The sequence below is a fragment of the Barbus barbus genome (assembly GCF_936440315.1).
Source record: "Barbus barbus genome assembly, chromosome: 13".
NCBI classification, from domain to species: domain Eukaryota; kingdom Metazoa; phylum Chordata; class Actinopteri; order Cypriniformes; family Cyprinidae; genus Barbus; species Barbus barbus.
In genome coordinates, this window is record NC_136741.1 from 22,380,991 (window position 1) to 22,400,336 (window position 19,346).

Here is a 19,346-nt window from a genome sequence, read left to right on the forward strand (position 1 = left end):
CGGCTGCCCGGTTGAGCAAACCTGGAATGTGAATGGCACGAAGCGACCTCAGATGCTTCTGACTCCAGAGGCGGGCGAGTTGCGACATGCAACGGGAGCGTAGACCACCTAGTCGGTTGATGTACGCAACAATCGCAGTGTAAACATCTCTTGAGACGTATCAAGGCCAGGCGTACTGCCAGCAACTCTAGGCAATTGATGTGCCAGTGCAGTTGGGGGCCCGTCCAAACCCCCGACACTGAAAGCCCATCGAATGTGGCCCCCCCAGCCGGTGGTGGAGGCATCCATGTAAACCACAGCATGCCTGGAGACCTGTTCCAGGGGCACTCCTGCCCGGAGAAACGAGAGGTCTGACCACGGGGTGAAGGTTTGGTGGCAGGCCGGTGTGACTCGGACCCAGTGAGTGCCGCGTTTCCACGCCCACCTAGGGACTCGGCCATGGAGCCAGTGTTGAAGCCAGTGTTGTTCGCACAACTGGTCCTGAGACTGAGCCAGTATGAGCCAGTCGTCGAGGTAGTTGAGAATGCGAACGACCCTGTTCTCTCAGGGGAACAAGAGCTGCCACCACAACTTTCGTGAAGACACAGGGTGACCGGTACAGCCCGAAGGGCAGGACCTTGTACTGATATGCCCGTCCTTCGAACGCAAACCGCAGGAATGGCCTGTGGTGCGGAAGGATCGACACATGGAAGTACGCATCCTTCAGGTCGATCGCTGCAAACCAATCTCGGGGACGGATGCACCCGAAGATGCGTTTCTTGAATGGAAGCTTGTGAAGGGCCCGGTTCAAGATGCGCAGATCCAAGATTGGTCTCAACCCACCGTCTTTCTTGGGTACAATGAAGTAAGGGATGTAAAACCCCATCCTCATATCGGCCGGCGGGACCGGCTATATTGCATCCTTCGCCAGGAGCAGGGCCGGGGCCAAGGGGGGGGCATACGCGGGCCGTGCCCCCCCAAACGAGTTACTGTGCCCCCCACTTTCCATCCTCTCCCCTCCTTGCTGAACGTTATCGATTTCGAAAGAGAAAGTGAAACCGATAAAACAGCGCACATACGAAAGCAATTGCGCGCTTTAGTGAGTGTCAGCAACTGCATGCGATCACAGACTGCGTGCTTCCCCCTTGTGTGAATCAAGACTGTCTCGTCCACAACTCCCCGTCCCCTCTGGGGATCCAGAGATAGAGGAAATTGCTCTTTTGTCAAGGATTTGGGTACCACTAACCGTGAGGCCAGTGGCAAAAAAAAAAAAAAAAAAAAAGGATTCACCGCCTGGCCCTCCTCCGGGGGAGGGAGTGGTGCTTTCATCATCTCCCGAAGAGCATCCTCCTCCATCTCCGGGTTGCCCGTCTCAGGGCCTCTTGCTCTTCCGCTTGCCACCAGATTTGGCGGGGGCCTGGAGGGGCGGCTGTCCTGCGACCGGCTCCACGGCGCTGCTTTGCTGGAGGCTGCTGTGCTTGCAGCGCGGGGGCGGAAGCAGGGGGCCGCCCTCGGCAACGACTGACGACTGAGGCGCTGCCGCCGAGTGGAGGCAGCAGCACGCCGGGGCAGGATGTGCCTGATGGCCTCAGTCTGCTTCTGTGCAATGGAGAACTGCTGGGAGAAGTTCTCCACTGTGTCACCGAAAAGGCCAGTCTGGGACACAGGGGCATTCAAGAACTGCATCTTTTCAGACTCCCTCATGTCGGCCAGACACAGCCAGAGATGGCGTTCCTGGACCACCATAGTGGACATCGCACGGCCCAGAGACCATGTAGTGATCTTCGTCACTCGTAGCGCGAGGTCAGTAGCGTTACGAAGCTCTCTGAGAACATATGGGTCGTGCCCACCCTCGTGCAGGTCCTTCAGTGCCTTGGCCTGATGAACCTGCAACAACGCCATAGCGTGTAGGGCGGAAGCAGCTTCCCCACATGCCGGTCAGGAGCGACGGATTCCCACGCCAGGTGGCAGCGGTATTTAGACACAATTGCGTCACAACTGACCGCTCCACCGGCAGGATCTCCGTATACCCCCTTGCTGCCCCACCGTCGAGGGTGGTGAATAAGGACGAGCCACCGGGATGGTTTCGGCAGTGAAAGGTGCCGTCCACGACCCAGTGAGCACATCATGCACCTCCGGGAAGAAAGGGTGGGGCCCTGAGAACCAGCGCGAGAAACCAATCGTCCCCCGAGAAACCAATCGTCCAACCTTGAGGATTTAGGACACGGTGCTGAATCATCATCTCCAGAAAGGTCTGGTTCACCCTCCGATGCAGCAATCAACATCCGATCGTCGGGGGAGCACCAAAGGATACAAGTGGTACCCCACGAGAGGGTCCAGCCTGTTCCTTCAGCAGCTCCACAGGCTGCGAAGTGCCGGTGGAAGGAGAAGCCCTTAGAGGTTGGTTCCTCGGAGGGGAATTCCTCACCGTCACCATAAGACCAGTCCGGCTACTAGCGTCCATGAAAGCCACCTCAGCGTGCTTAACGCCCAGACACGAGAGGCAGCGATCGTGACCATCACCCGGCGCCAGGTAACAACCTCATCCAGAAACGCACGGGTGGAAAGGCATCTTTAAAAGGTGTTGTATTTCTATACCGGATTAAAGGGCTAAAACCTATGATTCACATCTATAACACCCATGAATAGTTCATAATCAACAGATATATGATTACCTCTTGGTCGAATAGATGTTGGCAAAAGTTTCAAGTCCTTTCTCACGGTGTTTGTCCTGGCTCAGTCGAGTTCAGACCACTTGAAGCTCAAAACAAGGTTTCATTCAGGTTCTGATAACTGGTTACTATCGATTAATCACTCAGAGACTTGTTTTAAAAGTTCAACGAATCACCAATACAATGGTTTTGTTTTATTAAAAACAATAACTCATAAGCAAAAACAAAAGTAACAGCGAGTAAAAGTCTTCACCACGAATGTCGGCCTCTAACATCAGATTCATAAGCATTTTATAGCCTTGCATATCATCATTTGCATTAATCTGTGGGGAAGTCGTGGCCTAATGGTTAGAGAGTCGGACTCGTAATCCAAAGGTTGCGGGTTCGAGTCTCGGGCCGGCAGGGATTGTAGGTGGGGGGAGTGAATGTCCAGCGCTCTCTCCACCCTCAATACTACGACTGAGGTGCCCTTGAGCAAGGCACCGAACCCCCAACTGCTCCCCATAAATGGCTGCCCACTGCTCCGGTTGTGTGTTCACTGCTGTGTGTGTGCACATTGGATGGGTTAAATGCAGAGCACGAATTCCGAGTATGGGTCACCATACTTGGCAGTATGCCACTTCTCTTCACTTCACTTCATCTTATTAAAAACCTCCCATAATTCTTCCATCTTCTGCCCACGTCTGTGTCTGCCCCCTCCTCCCATTCAGGCAGGAAACGCGACCTTTGTCACAGATTCACAGAGGCTTCACAAGACTGTGTCAAAAGTTCAAAAGGAAAAATTATAACACCTGTAGATAGCAAGCGTGCCTATTGCTATTTTAAACTATAGGAAAAATTGTAACACATTACAAAACACAGGCGAGTCATAAGCATATGTCTCGAAGTGGATTGGTCTCTCTAAGCGAGATCCCAATTCGTCGGTCACCCGACATGATTCGGAGTGACCGACTGAAAGGGAACACATTATTTCTATTGAGAATCAGAACCAAAGTTTTGGCAAATCTCTGAATCTCAGAAAGTGTTCATTATTAATTTGTCTCCTTTTGAGAGCTTAAAATCAGAGCTAAACAGACTAGGGCTGCACAATTAATCAAAATCGTTTGGTTTAGTGCAATTATGAAACTGTGAAAGCTGTTGTGTGCAGATTGTCAGTGAAGTACGGCTCGGTGATCAGTAGTAAATGCTTGAGTAGTAAATGATTGAGTCGCTTATAACGTGCATTTGAAAAAGCAATACGCCTCAAACATCTTTCCAAACATTATACATTACATTATAAATATACTTTGTTATCATGAAAATACATGAGAAGGCTTGAAGAACTCAGATAAACTATATATTGTCGTAGTTGTGTGTTTATTAGTCACGGTGAATCAATGAAAGAAATTCAAGCTTCTGTTTATTCAGCTACAGTGATAGTTATTTCCAGATCAGGAATGACGTGCATTACCTATCTTCTGCGGGGCATATGAGTTTCAGTGCCCTCTGGCCTTTGGATTGAGCAGTATTTACTACTGAAACAGGCTTTGGGAGACCTTCCTACTCTCTGTCTCTGGCACTGATTGCTGTGGAATTCAAACAGAAAAAACAATTGTTCAAATCTGCTGAGGTCAATATTGTTCAAAAGTGGGAAATTTTTAGAAATTTTTTTTGTTTAAATTTTGTTGAATTTTTAGAACCCTGATTACAGAGAAAGCGTTTTGAATGGTAAAGGTTATTTAGTTGGATTCTGTTTGAATCAAAATATGAAAGAGAACGATATATGCAGTTTGCATTACATTTTGCTTTAGGCAGCAGCAGATCTAGGGCAGATTATTGCTCTGGAATGAGTCAGCTTTGTGACCTTTCCAGTTAACGAGTCTTCTGTGCTCACAGTCAGAGCGCACCCGAACCCGAAGTTGTGGAGCCTTCATGTGTGGCTGCTCCGGGGATATCAGAGGAGCTGAGCGCCCTGCATTCTTGTGTGCTCGACATGCTCTCGGAGGCGCGGGCACCCTCTACGAGGCGTTTGTATGCCCTAAAATGGGGAGTATTTGTGAAATAGTGCTGTGATGTTCATATCGACCCAGCTACTTCCACTGTGTCGGATTTTCTGAGTTTTCTACAGTACAGACTGGATAGTGGATCTCTACCATCAACACTGAAAGTCTATGTGGCAGCTATTGCATCGTTTCGTTCCCTGCTGGTAGTGAGTTTTCTTAAGGGAGTGAGGAGATTGCATCCCCCGCGTCCTCCTTCAGTCCCACCCTGGGACCTAGAGGTGGTGTTAAGAGCTCATTCACAGCCACCATTCGAACCTTTAACATCCATTGATTTGAAGGAGCTATCTCTCAAAACTGCGCTTTTTCTGGCCCTCGCTTCGGCTAAGCGTATAGTGGATTTACATGCGTTTTCTGTGGACAGCAACTGTATTCGCTTCGGACCCGGTGACTGCAGTGTCACTCTCCGGCCGAGACCGGGCTATGTGCCTAAATCACTATCTACCCCCTTCAGAACGCAAACTGTTTCGTTGTTTGCCCTGTCTTCTGAATCATCGTCCTCGCGTGACGTGAACACTCATGCTTTGGTGTGCCCTGTTAGGGCTTTAAGGATTTACATTGACTGTTCGGCCAGCTTTCGGCAATCTGACCAGCTTTTCGTGTGCTACAGTGGTTGTGCGAAGGGCCGGGCCGTGTCAAAACAGAGACTTTCACACTTGATTGTGGACGATATCACGGCTGCTTATACGAGCCGAGGTTTGGAATGCCCTTTGCACATTAGGGCCCACTAAAAAAGGGCTATCGCCTCCTCCTGGACATGGTTGAGAGGTATGTCTATTCAGGATATATGCATTGCAGCCAGCTGGTCTTCTCAGAATACCTTCGCCAGGTTTTACAAGCTGGACGTTCAGTCCTTAGCCTCCCAAGTGCTGTCGGTGAGTGACTGATTCATGTTTTGCTACCTCTATTCATGTGTGTTGCTGCCTCCCACAGTAATTACTCTGCGCAGCCCTCTGTGAGTTTGTTGTTGTTGTCTGCCCTGTACTCAGTGCAGCTTCCAGGTATTCATTTCTGACTCACTACGTGCTACCATTATCATGCTATGTTTTATGCTGCTTAAACACAGTTTTCTCTGTGCAGCCCCTTACAATGCTGTTATTACTTCTGTTCTGCCCTGCTTTCAGCGCAGCCCACATTTATTACTAACCAGATATGCAAATTTCGTATACCTGGGGTTTAGACGCTCATTGGCTCATCTCCACCTATCAGCTGCGAGCCCGCCTAACAAGTGATATTGGTGGGAATTGTGTGTGTGTTCTATCTTTGCTTAGTGTGTAACTGGTACAGGCTGCTCATAGCCTCTCTCTCGGCGGGATTGAATAGCATTCCCATAACAGAGAAATTTGAAAGCTCAAGAGGGAACGTCTCCGGTTACTATCGTAACCTCGGTTCCCTGAGAGTGGGAACGAGACATCACGGTGGTCGCCGTGCTCGCTGCTCGACCAGCTAAGCGGCGTTCAGTATCAGATTCTGACGTAATTGTCGCGGTCACCGCATTTTATACTGCCTCTCGAGCTTGTCAGTATTTGCATGCGTCGCGACAATTGGCCAGTCATTTGGACTGGCGCGAGCCAATAGGACTTCAGGAAAGGTTGGAGGGAAGGAGTTCCCATCAGTGTTGCCAGATTGGGCGGGTTCCCGCCCAATTGGGCTCCTTTTGGTCATGTCTAAATGGGAAAAAATGCATTGGGCAGGTTGATAAAAATTGGGCTAGTTTTTGATGCAACTGGCGGGTTTTTATTTTTTACTATAAACATGATATTTTATAAATTTTCCATTCAAATGAACTTTACAGTGAAGTAATGTTGACGTTTTAATTATATGGTTCAGTTTAACCAATAAGGTTCAGGAGAGTTCTCAGTCCTGTCCAATCAGATTTCAATCTTGATTGGCAGTTGTTGTAGGCTAATCCTTGTACTCGTTAAGCCCAAGTGTTTTTATCCTCATCATGCCAAAGTGGGGTAAATATAGAAAGTCCTACAGAAAAGAATGGGAGAGCGACCCATCTCTGAAAACATGGATTTCACCTGTGGTAGGCAGAGATGGGGACTCGAGTTTGAGACTCGGACTCGAGTGCGACTTAAGTCGCACACACAGTGACTTCAGACTCGACTTGAGACTCGACCTTGAAAGACTTCAGACTCGACTCGGACTCGAGCTGCGGGACTCGTGAACAATGTTTATTTTTAGGAAACAACTGATGAGCTCGCTGTTATTCCCCTCCCTCCGTTACCTATAACCTGCCCATGTAACACGTGACGTACTACGTATCTGCTGCGCAATTTTTTTTATTTTAGGCGCGGCCGCCATACATTAGAGGACAACGAACAAACATGTCGACTGCTGTGCCATTCATCGTTAGCTTTGGATTTAAGGATAGATTATACAGTTGGTACATTAGTAAAACCATTACGCCTATGGAGAGTCACGTAAACCACATATCCAAGTGAGTGTGTGTGTGTGTGTGTGTGTGCGTGTGCTTGCGTGTGAGAGAGTGTGTGACCAGTGTGGTCATTGAAAATTTGTTCAGATATATATTCTTCACAGAAAATGAGCCAAGGCCAATGAGTCTGCGTTTGAAAAAATAATTAATCGTATAATTTTTCTCTTGATTAAAAAATGAAAACGGGTCCTACAGATCCGAACACCATACAAGGGTTAATTGCCAAACTTGTGGTGGTCGATTAACGTAATCATTTACGTGCTGCTGGCTTCCATCACGTTAATTAACGTTGTCTGCAAACAGGTTACAGGATTATTGTTGATCATGTAACATTACACTGGTTTGAGAGTTTGGGATGTGTTGACTTACAGTAGTTTATAAACTATGATTAGTTGCATTTTCATTGCCATTTAAGTGAAATTATTGAACTTAAATATACAAGCTTGATAAAAATGATCATTCTAAAGAAAATTTCAGATGGCTTTTGCATCTGAACTCCTCATATTTCACATCGTTTGGTTTGTTGCAATAGTGTTTTGCATTTAGCTACAATGTGATGTTTGACCATATTAAGTCTTTCTTAATTTTTGGTCTGTACTGTACTGTGTGTTCATGCTACAAGTTAAAATACAGATAATATTAACTTAAAAGTAATGCATTCTTGGTGTTTTTGTCATGTTGCAATAGCCTGTTTACACTGATTATATATAAAAATCAAAGCTGATACTGTATGCTAATAGATAAAGGAGTCATAATAACATATTACATGCTTTCAATTCCTTATATATAGCTATGCAGTGTTGGATGGGTCGCTGTACGTGATGCAACACTTATTATAACCAGAGACTTAATATAATGAAGAGACTTGAGACTTGACTTGGACTCTAGCTCAGAGACTTGAGACTTGACTTGGACTCTAGCTCAGAGACTTGAGACTTGACTTGGACTCTAGCTCAGAGACTTGTGAGCATCTCTGGTGGTAGGTGACGAGTCAAAGGCATTTTGTAAATACTGTCAATCAGAAATCAGAGCACAGTTAAACGATTTAAAGGAACATGCTAACACAAAAAAAAAGAAAAAATTGCGCTGTGCTCCTAGTGTTAAAGCTTTTACTGTGTCAGCGGGAGCAGCAGGGCAGTGTCTGATCAAGGATGACCAAAAGCGCAGTGAAATTAGAATCGCTGCCTACATTGCTTGTCACACTTCAATAAATGCAGTGGACGATTTGTCAGACATTTTGAAAGATGAGATGGGAACATTCAAAATGCACCGGACAAAGTGCACAGCCGTTATTAAATCTGTCCTCGCGCCGCACTTCAGAGAAGAACTTGTGTAGGATATCGGTGAGTCTCCATATTCCCTGTATCTTGATGAAAGCACTGACATATCTGTGAACAAAACTTCTCTGTATTTGTGTGAAATACCACTCAAAAAAACAAGTTTGTAAGTATATATCTTGGACTTGTGGAGCTGAGAGATGCTGATGCTAAAGGCATATCAGACACTGTTGCTGCCTTTATATCCCAGAACGGCCTGCAGATCAAAAACATGATGGGCATTGCCACAGATGGTGCCAGCGTAATGGTTGGAAAACACCATTCCGTATTCACCCTACTTAAACAAATGCAGCCAAACCTACAGCTTATTCGTTGTGTGTGCCATTCACTTGACATTGTTGCAAATAAAGCAATGCAGCTTCTTCCGAGCAACATAGAATACATGTTTAGAGAAACCTACAACTGGTTTGCTCATTCAGCAAAGCGGCAGTATGACTACAAGAATATATACGAGACTATTAATAACGGGGGCTGCCCTCTGAAATTAATAAGTCCAAGCTGTACCCATTGGCTTGTGATGGCTGACTGCATTGACCATATTGTAGGACAAAAAGATGCCCTCACACTGCACTTTAACATTGCTTCAAGTTCAGAGCATTGTTATACTGCTTGGCTATTAAAGGAGATGTACGATGACAAAACTAATCTCCTTTACATGTACTTTCTTCAGCCTGTTCTGATGGAAATCAAAGCTGTGAATAAATGTTTTCAGTTGGAAACCGGAAACACCCTCAGTGTGTTTAAAGACTTGGAAAGACTGTACATGGCAACTGCTAGATGCGTTCTCAAACCAAGCATCTTGCGCATGAATAATGACAAGCAGCTCCGGGAACTTGACCTCACACAGTCTGGCCTATTCCTCTCCCCTCTGGATGCAGACCTGGCTACTACATTTATGGACCAACTGAAGGAAAGCAGGTTAGCCCCCGACATGAAGGAGAGAATTGCATCGCGCTGTATGGATTTTCTGAAAGAACTTGTAAAGCAGTACCAATTGCGCTTACCTGTTTCAATGGAAATATTGCGCAAACTGGAGCTCCTGTGCCCAAAATCCGTTATGTCCACTTTAAATAGGCCTGGAGTAAAGGACTTGCCAGCTGATCTTTTCTCATGTTCGACTGATATATTAGAATTGCTGTGGAGGAATGTGGCATCAACAGGCTTCTCTGATGATCAGGACATTGACAAGTTTTGGCTGGAGGTCGAGGCATTTAAAGATGCAGGAGGAAACAAATAATTCCAGGAATTAGCACAAGGTGCCATGAGACTTCTGGTTCTGCCTGTTTCCAATGCCCATGTCGAGCGAGCATTTTCCCTGGTCTCACTTTTGAAAGATGACACAAGAAATCGCATGGGACTACCGCTACTCTCCAGCATCATGGACGTGCGTACTGGCCTGGCCAGAAATGGCTAAACTAAACTAAACATTGGACGTCGGATAGACGTGCAGATCATGTCTATATTGGGTCCGTCGGTCCATGACCAATTCTGGACATCTATTCGACGTCCAAACTAGGTCCACTATTTGGACGTCCAACCATGACCCAACTTGGACGTCATTTTGACGTTCAACATTTGACCTAATCTGGCTTATTTTTTTTGGACGTCATTTGGACGTCTATGGCAGTTGTGATATACACATTAGACGTGCGGTAGACGTCGAAAAAAGACGTCGCCTGGCGTTACAAAACAACCCCATCAATGGACGGAAATTGGACGTCCAAAATGACATGGAAAAGACGTCACTACGACGTCACATTGCGCAGTGGGGCCCATTTAAAAAAATACCAGCCCAAAATGCATACTGTGATAATACAATAGAACAAACAGAAAACCCAAAACAGTGGCACCAGTAGATCTCTGCCTGATCTCTGATCTTCTAGTTCTTCTGCTCCTTCCACCATCCCAATCCTGGATTATTGAGCCACGACAGAAGTTTCCACTTTGAATGCTACAGCCTGGCTGTTTTTTCTCCAGCATCTGAAGTGAGAAAGAAAACAATAACCAAAATATAAATGTAACAATAAAAACAATAATAAATAAATAATAATAAAAAGCAATGGTTGTCCAAAATGTAAAGTATACACTTGAGTGTTCCCTACTGTAAGGGCATTTCCACCTCAGGGCACAAAAGTGGGAACTGACTTGCAGCATGAGAACAATTTTCTAGAATTTTCAGCACAGTTTTTTTGTCACTTCCTATACAGAGCTCCAGACCGTTTTGTGAAAAAATGTTCTGCCAGTGCGTGTAAATTTTGTGGGCGATCGCACTAGCACGACCACCACATTGCCCCACCTCATAAGCACTGCTATTTCTGTTGCATATGAGAATCATTAAACAGCAAGCGAAACAAAAGCTAGTGAAACCTCGCTACTCGTTTGAGCTGTGCAGCGAGGACCGTTTATCAGTTCGGATCAACGCAGCACAAACAAACTTATCTGAGCTCAGAACAGGTTTACTAAAGAAGCAGTGTTGATTTCGTGACACGGTTACTGAACAGTGCTGCGAGATCCAGTGAGAAGCTCTTGAATTCGCTGCAGAATGAATAATGTTGCTGTGAGCTCTAGTGAGAAGCATTCGAATTCTGCACAGAAATCTGTTATAAACAAGTCAAACAGTGCTGACATATAACCAGAAGTAGTTACACTAACTATAACCATGTTGTTGTGATTAGATTAGATTAGATTCAACTTTATTGTCATTGCACATGTAAGGTACAGGCAACGAAATGCAGTTAGCATCTAACCAGAAGTGCAATAAGCAGAGGTACAGGATATACAGTGTCTACAATAGTTACATATGTACAGAATATACAGATAAGGCAGTAGTACTATGGACATAATTTACAAATTTTTAAATACTATCAGTATGATATACAGATGGGTGATATGAACATACTATACAGATGGATTGTACAGTAAATGTATGTACACTATGAGCAAAAACTATGAATATAATTACAAATGGATATGAATAAGCTATACATTAAGATATATAAACACTAGTGCAATGAACATTGAAAGTGCATAGAAATAAAATTTCCAGTGCATAGTACTCAGTGTGTGGATGTTTTTTTTGTTTTTTAACCGATTTTAATGATGGGGAGGGGTGAAGAGTTTGTGGTGGTGTGTGAGGGGGGTATCATCGGGCAGAGTTCAGTAGGGAGACAGCTGTAGGGAAAAAGCTGTTCCTGAATCTGCTTGTCCTTGATCGGAGGCTCCTGAAGCGCCTCCCAGAAGGCAGTAATTTAAACAGTCTATGGTCAGGGTGAGAGGAGTCCTTAAGAATGCCGCGAGCTCGACGTAAACAGCGTTTTCTCTGGACGTCCTCAATGGCAGGAAGTGGTGTCCCTGTGATGCGTTGGGCGGTTTTCACCACCCTCTGCAGTGCCTTGCGGTCAGCAACTGTGCAGTTCCCATACCAGACTGTGATGCAGTTGGTCAGGATGCTTTCAATTGCACACCGGTAGAAGTTCCGCTGGATGATTGGAGACAGGTGGTTCTTCTTCAGTGTCCTAAGGAAGAAGAGGCGTTGGTGAGCCTTCTTGACTAGGCTGGATGTGTTGGTGGTCCAGGTCAGGTCCTCCGAGATGTGGGTTCCCAGGAACTTGAAGCTGGAGACACGTTCAACAACCATCCCGTTAATGTGGATGGGGTCATGCGTTCCACTTTTCTTCTTCCTGAAGTCCACAATAAGTTCCTTTGTCTTGCTGGTGTTGAGGAGCAGGTTATTGTCAGCGCACCATGCAGCCAGGTGCTGTACCTCCTCCCTGTAGGCAGTCTCATCGTTGTCTCTGATGAGGCCAATCACTGTGGTGTCGTCAGCAAACTTGATGATGGAGTTGGATCCATGCACAGGCCTGCAGTCATGGGTGTAGAGGGAGTAGAGGAATGGGCTCAGCACACAGCCCTGTGGTACTGTGGCAGAAATAGTTGAATTTCATTACATTTCATTACAATAGTTGTGGCAGAAATAGTTGAATTTCATTACATTATGCATTTCAGGGTTTATACAACCTTTTGAGAGAGAAATTCTTGCACTTTAAAGTATTTCACAATTATTTACAGCACTTTAAAACTCTATAAAGGATATAATTTAAAAGTTACTTTCAAAGGGATGACCAAAATATACTTTGTGGTAAACAAGCGCTTTTGTAAAATTAAAAAAAGGGGCATCAAACTAACACAGTAGATGGCAGCAGATGAACACTTACAGGCGTTTAAAAGAGTTCAAAAATATTTGTTATCGGTCATAACTTGAGCAGACACTAGACATGGATGAAGCTTTCTAGAGCACATGTGTCGACCCCCGCGTTCGCGCACAACATCAAATGGAGTATACTTTGAAAGGCTATGCGTTCGACTGTACACATATGCTAGCGTAAGCGTACAAAAACGAAGTATACTTTGGGATTTAGTTTGTTCATGTGCACTACACTAGGTTGGAGCAAAACTCCGCATGTAAGTGGACCTTGAGAGACAATGTTGAGATCTCCTGCAATATATTCTGAACATGACAATGGCAGGATGACTTCTAGATTGATGAGCAGCCCTGCCGAGTTTAGTTCCAACCCTGCTCCAACACATATACCATGTAGTTTTCAAATAAGCCTAAATGATTAGATTAGCTGAATCAGATGTGTTTAATTAGTTATATCTAAACTGTGCGGGGCTGTGGCCCTCCAGGAACTGAGTTTGACACCCCTGGCCTATCCCAGTTTTGCCTCCCTCCCACTGTTAAAAAGTAATTTTTATTCTGAGTACATTTTAAATGAGCTACTTTTTACTAGAGTAGATTTTTAGACTGGTACTTTTACTTGTACTTAAGTAAAATTTCATTAATGTAATGGTACTTTTACTTGAGTAGAATATTTTCGTACTCTTGCCACCTCTGCACAAAGTTCAAATAATTTTCAATGGTTGCTTTGTCGCGTCCAGTGTAGACACGGTTTGAGAGTGTGTAGCTTGGGTATAGAGAATGGGAATCTACGTCATTGTGCATTGCATTCTGGGTATACAATACAAATCACCAGAGGAAAAAATTACTATTTATGTTAATATTTTTAAGAGCTTCTTGCACTTTATTCAAATAAAAGGACTAAAATTCGAATCTCGTGTTATTAAAGTTTGTGGTCAGTTGTTTATGTTTTTGAAATAAGTCTCACATGTTCACCAAGAAAACTGCATTTATTTGATCATAAATAAAAACAGTAATGTTGTGAAATATTATTACAATTTAAAATAACTTTTCTATGTGAATATAACGTAAACTGTAATTTATTCTTGTTTTCGCTAAGCATGATTTCTGAAGGATCATGTGACACTGAAGACAGGCATAATGATGCTGAAAATTCAGCTTTGATCACTTTTTAAAACATACTGAAATAAGAAATAGTTATTAAAAAAATGGTAATTTCACAATATTACTGTTTTACTGTATTTTAATCAAATAAATGCAGCAGTAGTGAGCATAAAATACTTCTTTCAAATGCATGACAAATCTGGCCCTTAAACTTTAGGCAGTGTATGTTTGAGGTATTACTTACAAGTCATATGCTTCATAATGTCTAGAGATGCTCTTCGACAGGAGATACTCTAGAGCACGGCCGTCAGCGTGGAAGAATCTAGGAACATAAACAATCTGTCACAGAGCCAACAATATTTATTATACAATGCCAGGTTTATTATATATAAACTATAGCAGAGGTGACATGCAGAAAAGAACAAGAATAATTTACAGAATATACAATATAAAAATAAAAAATAAACAACAATGTACATTTTTACATTTACTTATTTAGTAATGCCGTTACTTATGTTTGGACATTGAAATAACTAACAAGCAAACAAACAAACACACATATATATATATATATATATATATATATATTAGGGCTGAACGATATTCTGGTTTGACATCGACATCGCGATGTGCGCGTGAGCGATAGTCACATCGCCGGAACATGCGATGTGAAGGGTAGAAGCCCATGGTGTATTAAGAGAACGGTAGCACCAGGGTAGCACACAGTAAACACGAGTTTGTTGTATGGCTTGTTGCTGGGGTGACATGCACGTTCCCCGTGCCTGCACAGTGATTGGTTCGCTGTGCCACCGCTCACGCGCACAGCCAACATTCACTGCTAAAAATGCGCGACGAAGAGGATCCGCCGCAAAAAAAAATGATTTCGTACCAAAAAGAAAGTCGAAATCATCTATTTGGGACTATTTCGGCTACAAAAAGGAGGATGTTGACCAAAATGAGGTACTTTGCATGGAGTGTCATAAAGTTGTGGCCACAAAACAAAGAAACACCACCAATTTGTCTGATCACTTAAAACGGCACCACAAAGCTCTTTACGACGAATACAAAGTCAAATCTGGATGTCAACCAAAACAAACAAATATTTGTGATGCCTTTGCCAGTGTGACACCTTACCAGAAAGGCTCTCAACGACAGAAAGAAATAACAGACGCAATAACGTTTCATATCGCTAAAAGATATGTTGCCATTAAATACAGTCGCCAAATAGGGATTTAAGAAAATGATCCGAACGCTTGACAGGCGGTATGTTATAACATCCCGCACATATTTTTCACATAAAGATTGTGAACCAAAATGCTTATAAGTTGTTTTATAAAAAATATATTTATTTTAAGTCATATTGTTGTAAACCAATCAGGGGGGTTGGTGTAAAGCTGCTGTTTTATTTAAAAATGTGTTCTGCTTTTGTGTTTACAGAAATGTTCTAATTTTGGAATAAAATATTAAGTGACCTTTTTGTCACTTGTAATGAAGCTTGCTTATTAGTGAAATTATTAATATCATGGAATGGTACTTATTGACTTTAGCCTGGATTGATGGCTCTCAATATCGCAATATATCGTTGGGAAAAAAATATCGCAATGTAATTTTTTTCCAATATCGTGCAGCCCTAATATATATATATGTGCGTGTGTGTGTAATATATATATATATATATATATATATATATATATATATATATATATATTATTACACACACACGCACATATACACACACAAACAAACACATAAATCTTGCAAAATAAAATTACAGATCCATTGTGATATAGGCGAAATATATTGTGAAAGATGCATATAAAGTTATTTAATAATCTTTCTCAGATCACCTGTGTTTTCTATTTCTCTGTCAGCAGCTCCCTTCAGAAATGTTTAAATCAGGAACTTCTGTGTCGTAGAGGGTTTTTTCTGACACTTCTGAAATCACAGAACAAGTGGTATCAATATGTGTTTAAAGATCAAAACCTGTTTTAAGTTTCAGCCCATTTTCACGCTCTGTGTGAGTGATTTATCCAATTAACTGTACAGTGCACACTTTTAGGTTAAATTAATTAGCTTACTTCCATTCATCAGTTGACAAATTGCTCGTCTATAGTTAGCTCTTATAGTTAGCCTGATGCTAACGGACTTTTTCCGAAGGCACTAAACCATTTCTATGAAGTAAAACATATCATTTACATGAAAGAAAGTGTCAGGAACAATGGCATGTACTATTTGTGTAATTTTAGAGACTAAACTTACCTGAAATTAGTGAAAACAACAGTGAGAGACGGCGTTTAGCTGTTTGACAGTTGAGCTGCCGCCTCGTTTCCATGGTGACTTCCTCAGCTCCAACTCAGCGCGCGCACATTAAAGCACGTAGAAGTCACGCAGAATGTACGTAAATATAATATAATATAATACATTATATTATATAATAGCTTTAGAAAAGGTAAACTTGGTGTAGAAATAACACTGAAAAATTAAACATGGATTAAAAGTGCATGAATTCGTACACATAGCCAATTTACACATGTATCCAGAGGAACAATTTTTAAGCTTTGTTTGTACTTTTAAAATATATTTTCAAAATATATTTCAATATATTTAACACTGCTTCAGATATATGTCAGATCATTCTTCACTTGCTACATGTGCATGGCTATTTTAGGGCTATACAGTCCGAAATAAACGTGCTTCTCCTAAATTTGGACTAAATTAGACAGACCAACAAAACCTAATTTTAAACGTCGACTTTTGGGCTAAATTTGGACCAAATCCGACGTACAAAATAAAGACCAATTTTCAACGTCGATTTTTGGGCAAAATTTGGACCAAATCCGACGGACCAAACAAAGACCAAATTTCAACGTCGATTTTTGGGCTAAATTTGGACCAAATCCGACGGACCAAACAAAGACCAAATTTCAACGTCGATTTTAGGTCTAAAATAAGGCCATGACGGGCCGACTTGATTTAGCCCCAAAAACGACGTCCAAATGACGTCTGGTGCTGGGCGGGAAACGTCTGACAGAACAAGAAAGTTTGTTTTACTGACGTATAACAACATCTCATCAGACCGCAGTTCACTGTACTTAAGCTCATTTGGCCCCTGTACATTTTTCACGCTTGTTTGACTCGCGGCTGGCGTCCTGGCAAGCTGAAGAAGTGCACGTCAAGTGTTTCGTTTGTTGTGGTCGTAAAGAGATAAGGCGGATCCGCGTCTTAATAAGTTTATAATAAATACATTTTTTAACTCATTAAAAATGCTAAAAAAAAACCCGTTAAATAAAAAGGTTTCATTATATTATTTAAACAACTAAGCATTTGATTATTTATAACGTTTTATTAAAGAAGATTTTCACATGATAATTTCGGAAAAATGTCGCCCCCCTATGTGCGGCGCTCCTATGCACTGCATATACTGCATACCCCGTTTTTGCGCCACTGATTACAGGGAGTCTTCAGGTGGTTCTTGTTCTGAGCAAGATAGAGAAGGAAATCCGTAAATCTACTAATTAAGTGAGGAATAATCTAATAATGACCCGTTTTAATGCACAAGGTAATTTGATTAGCTGTGCTGATAATATACAATTTGTTTCTATAAATGTCTTACCTTTTAAAAGTTCATCACAGCGGTCTCTTCTGCTGCGTCTCTATGACGCTGATAGTATGAGCACGAACTTCGCTCCACGATCCGCAATTGCTGTAAAAAAAATTCCATTTGGAATCAACGGAGTTGTCGCAACTCTCTTTCTCTATGGCTCTGCGCACAGTCACCCAGCTGGAGTCATGCCTTAGAGACGGAGACAAGCACATCTGCTTTTATAAAGAGAAAGAGACAAAAATTGATGAAAGGTGTTTTTTTTTTTTTTTTATAGGAAGGGATACCTCCAGTGCAATTTATCTTTCCTGCGTTGTTCTTAGTGTTTGGCTCTGTGTGTTTAGGTTGGAGGAGCAGTACGTGAAGCCACAGGTTACACTGCCACCTACAGGCAGACGATCTCAATTGAAGCTGGCGAGGAAGACGGGGACTGTCTGCACATGCGGAGAGGCTTCCATCACATCATCCAGGGCTTTCCTCACTGTGTTGTGACTGATGGAGTCATCAATTTCTTTCTTGCCAGGACAGATAAAGTGCAGCAGGTGGGCTTTGACCCCAGACTAGCCCGTGTTGCGCATTTGGGTGAGTTTCAATGTCCAAACACAAAAGTAGGTGATTATTGGATTGTGGTGTATTTACCAGCAAATTTTCCCATTTACATTATACCGAGGCCATATACCGATATGCTGATAATTATTTTGTGTTATGCTGCTAATTATGTTATGGCCTGTATTAAAACTATACTATTTTATCTAAATTTAGGCAAACAATTATTTTGTTTTACAGAGTTTTTTATCGATGGGCTCGGCTCCCTGCATGTTGGGTCTTGTGATGATGTCATTGTGAACCACGCCACCAAAATCAAGCTGCCGTGGGGCCAGTCGGAAAGCGACAAAATTTATGCGAAGTTCCGTTACCCTCCTGCTTCATCCGATGCGACACACACCAAAAATGGCCTCCTGTACTTCAAAAACCGTTTCCAGTGTCTAACACACAACTGAACACTCCCTGACTATGCCTTCTTCCCTTTCTCTCATCCTCCCTCAAACGAACACTTTCTCCCTGAGTAGCTAAATGGGCCTGTGAAGACACTGGAAGTGTGCTGTGGATGTACTGCATAAGGTCCCATGTGAGTATGGGGGAGTTCAAATAGGCCTCTTCTTTTGGAAAGGGTTATAATGTGATCAAACATGACTGACGGATGAGATGCGCAGTGAAGATTTTTTTTATACCTGAAGATGTCGTATTTTTGTGTCTCCTTTCTTTAGCTTTATTTATGTTCAGAAGAATTCTTTAGATAAAGATCAAACCATTCCGTAAATTATGCACAGCCGTCTTTTTCTCCTCAGCCAATCATGTTTCAGTATCACATTTAAAGGGATAGTGAGACCAAAAATGGATTCTGTCTTCATTTACCCACACCGATGTTGTTTCAGACTTAAGGAGATGTTCAAGCTCCTTAAATTATGCCAGAATTTTAATTTTTGAGTGAACTAGTCCTTTAACTGATGAGAATACAAAATAAGTTTCTTTTGAAACTGAAGAACAAAGAGAAGACTGCGGGAATTTTTAAATCCAGTTAAAGGGAGACACTTTCTTTGGGACATTCACATGGAATGTCACATCAGCTCCCTGCCTGGCATTAATCGTGTGTGTACTTGTGTATGTTTGTCTGTGTGCGTTTTATTGAGGGTCATCTCTCAGTACGTTTGCACTAAAACAAATGGACTCCAATTGGAGAGATCCGACCCTCAGCGTCACTAAAAGAAGGAACAGACTGGACATCATTAGCAAGCTAAAACTACAGACAATCCAACATATCACTTTCATTCTCTCTCCCTCTCACATATACACTCTGACAGATTTCTCAGTGAGAGATGAAGGGGTGATTCATTGTACATCAGTAAAATCTGAATTTGATATTTTTTCTGTTCTAAAGAGTGACTGTGCCAAAGGCTTAATCACTTTCCTGG

At 42.8% G+C, this 19,346-nt stretch overlaps 1 protein-coding gene across 1 annotated transcript in view; it reads left to right on the forward strand.

Moving 5' to 3' along the window:
* b4galnt1b (beta-1,4-N-acetyl-galactosaminyl transferase 1b) overlaps positions 1-19,346 on the forward strand; it is a gene marked incomplete at its 5' end in the record, with an annotated part of 45,902 nt that extends 26,556 nt beyond the window's left edge. The window contains 2 exon segments of the mRNA XM_079432519.1: positions 17,718-17,955; positions 18,160-19,346. Of these exon segments, the coding sequence (XP_079288645.1) occupies positions 17,718-17,955; positions 18,160-18,374 (453 nt within the window). The 3' untranslated portion in view covers positions 18,375-19,346.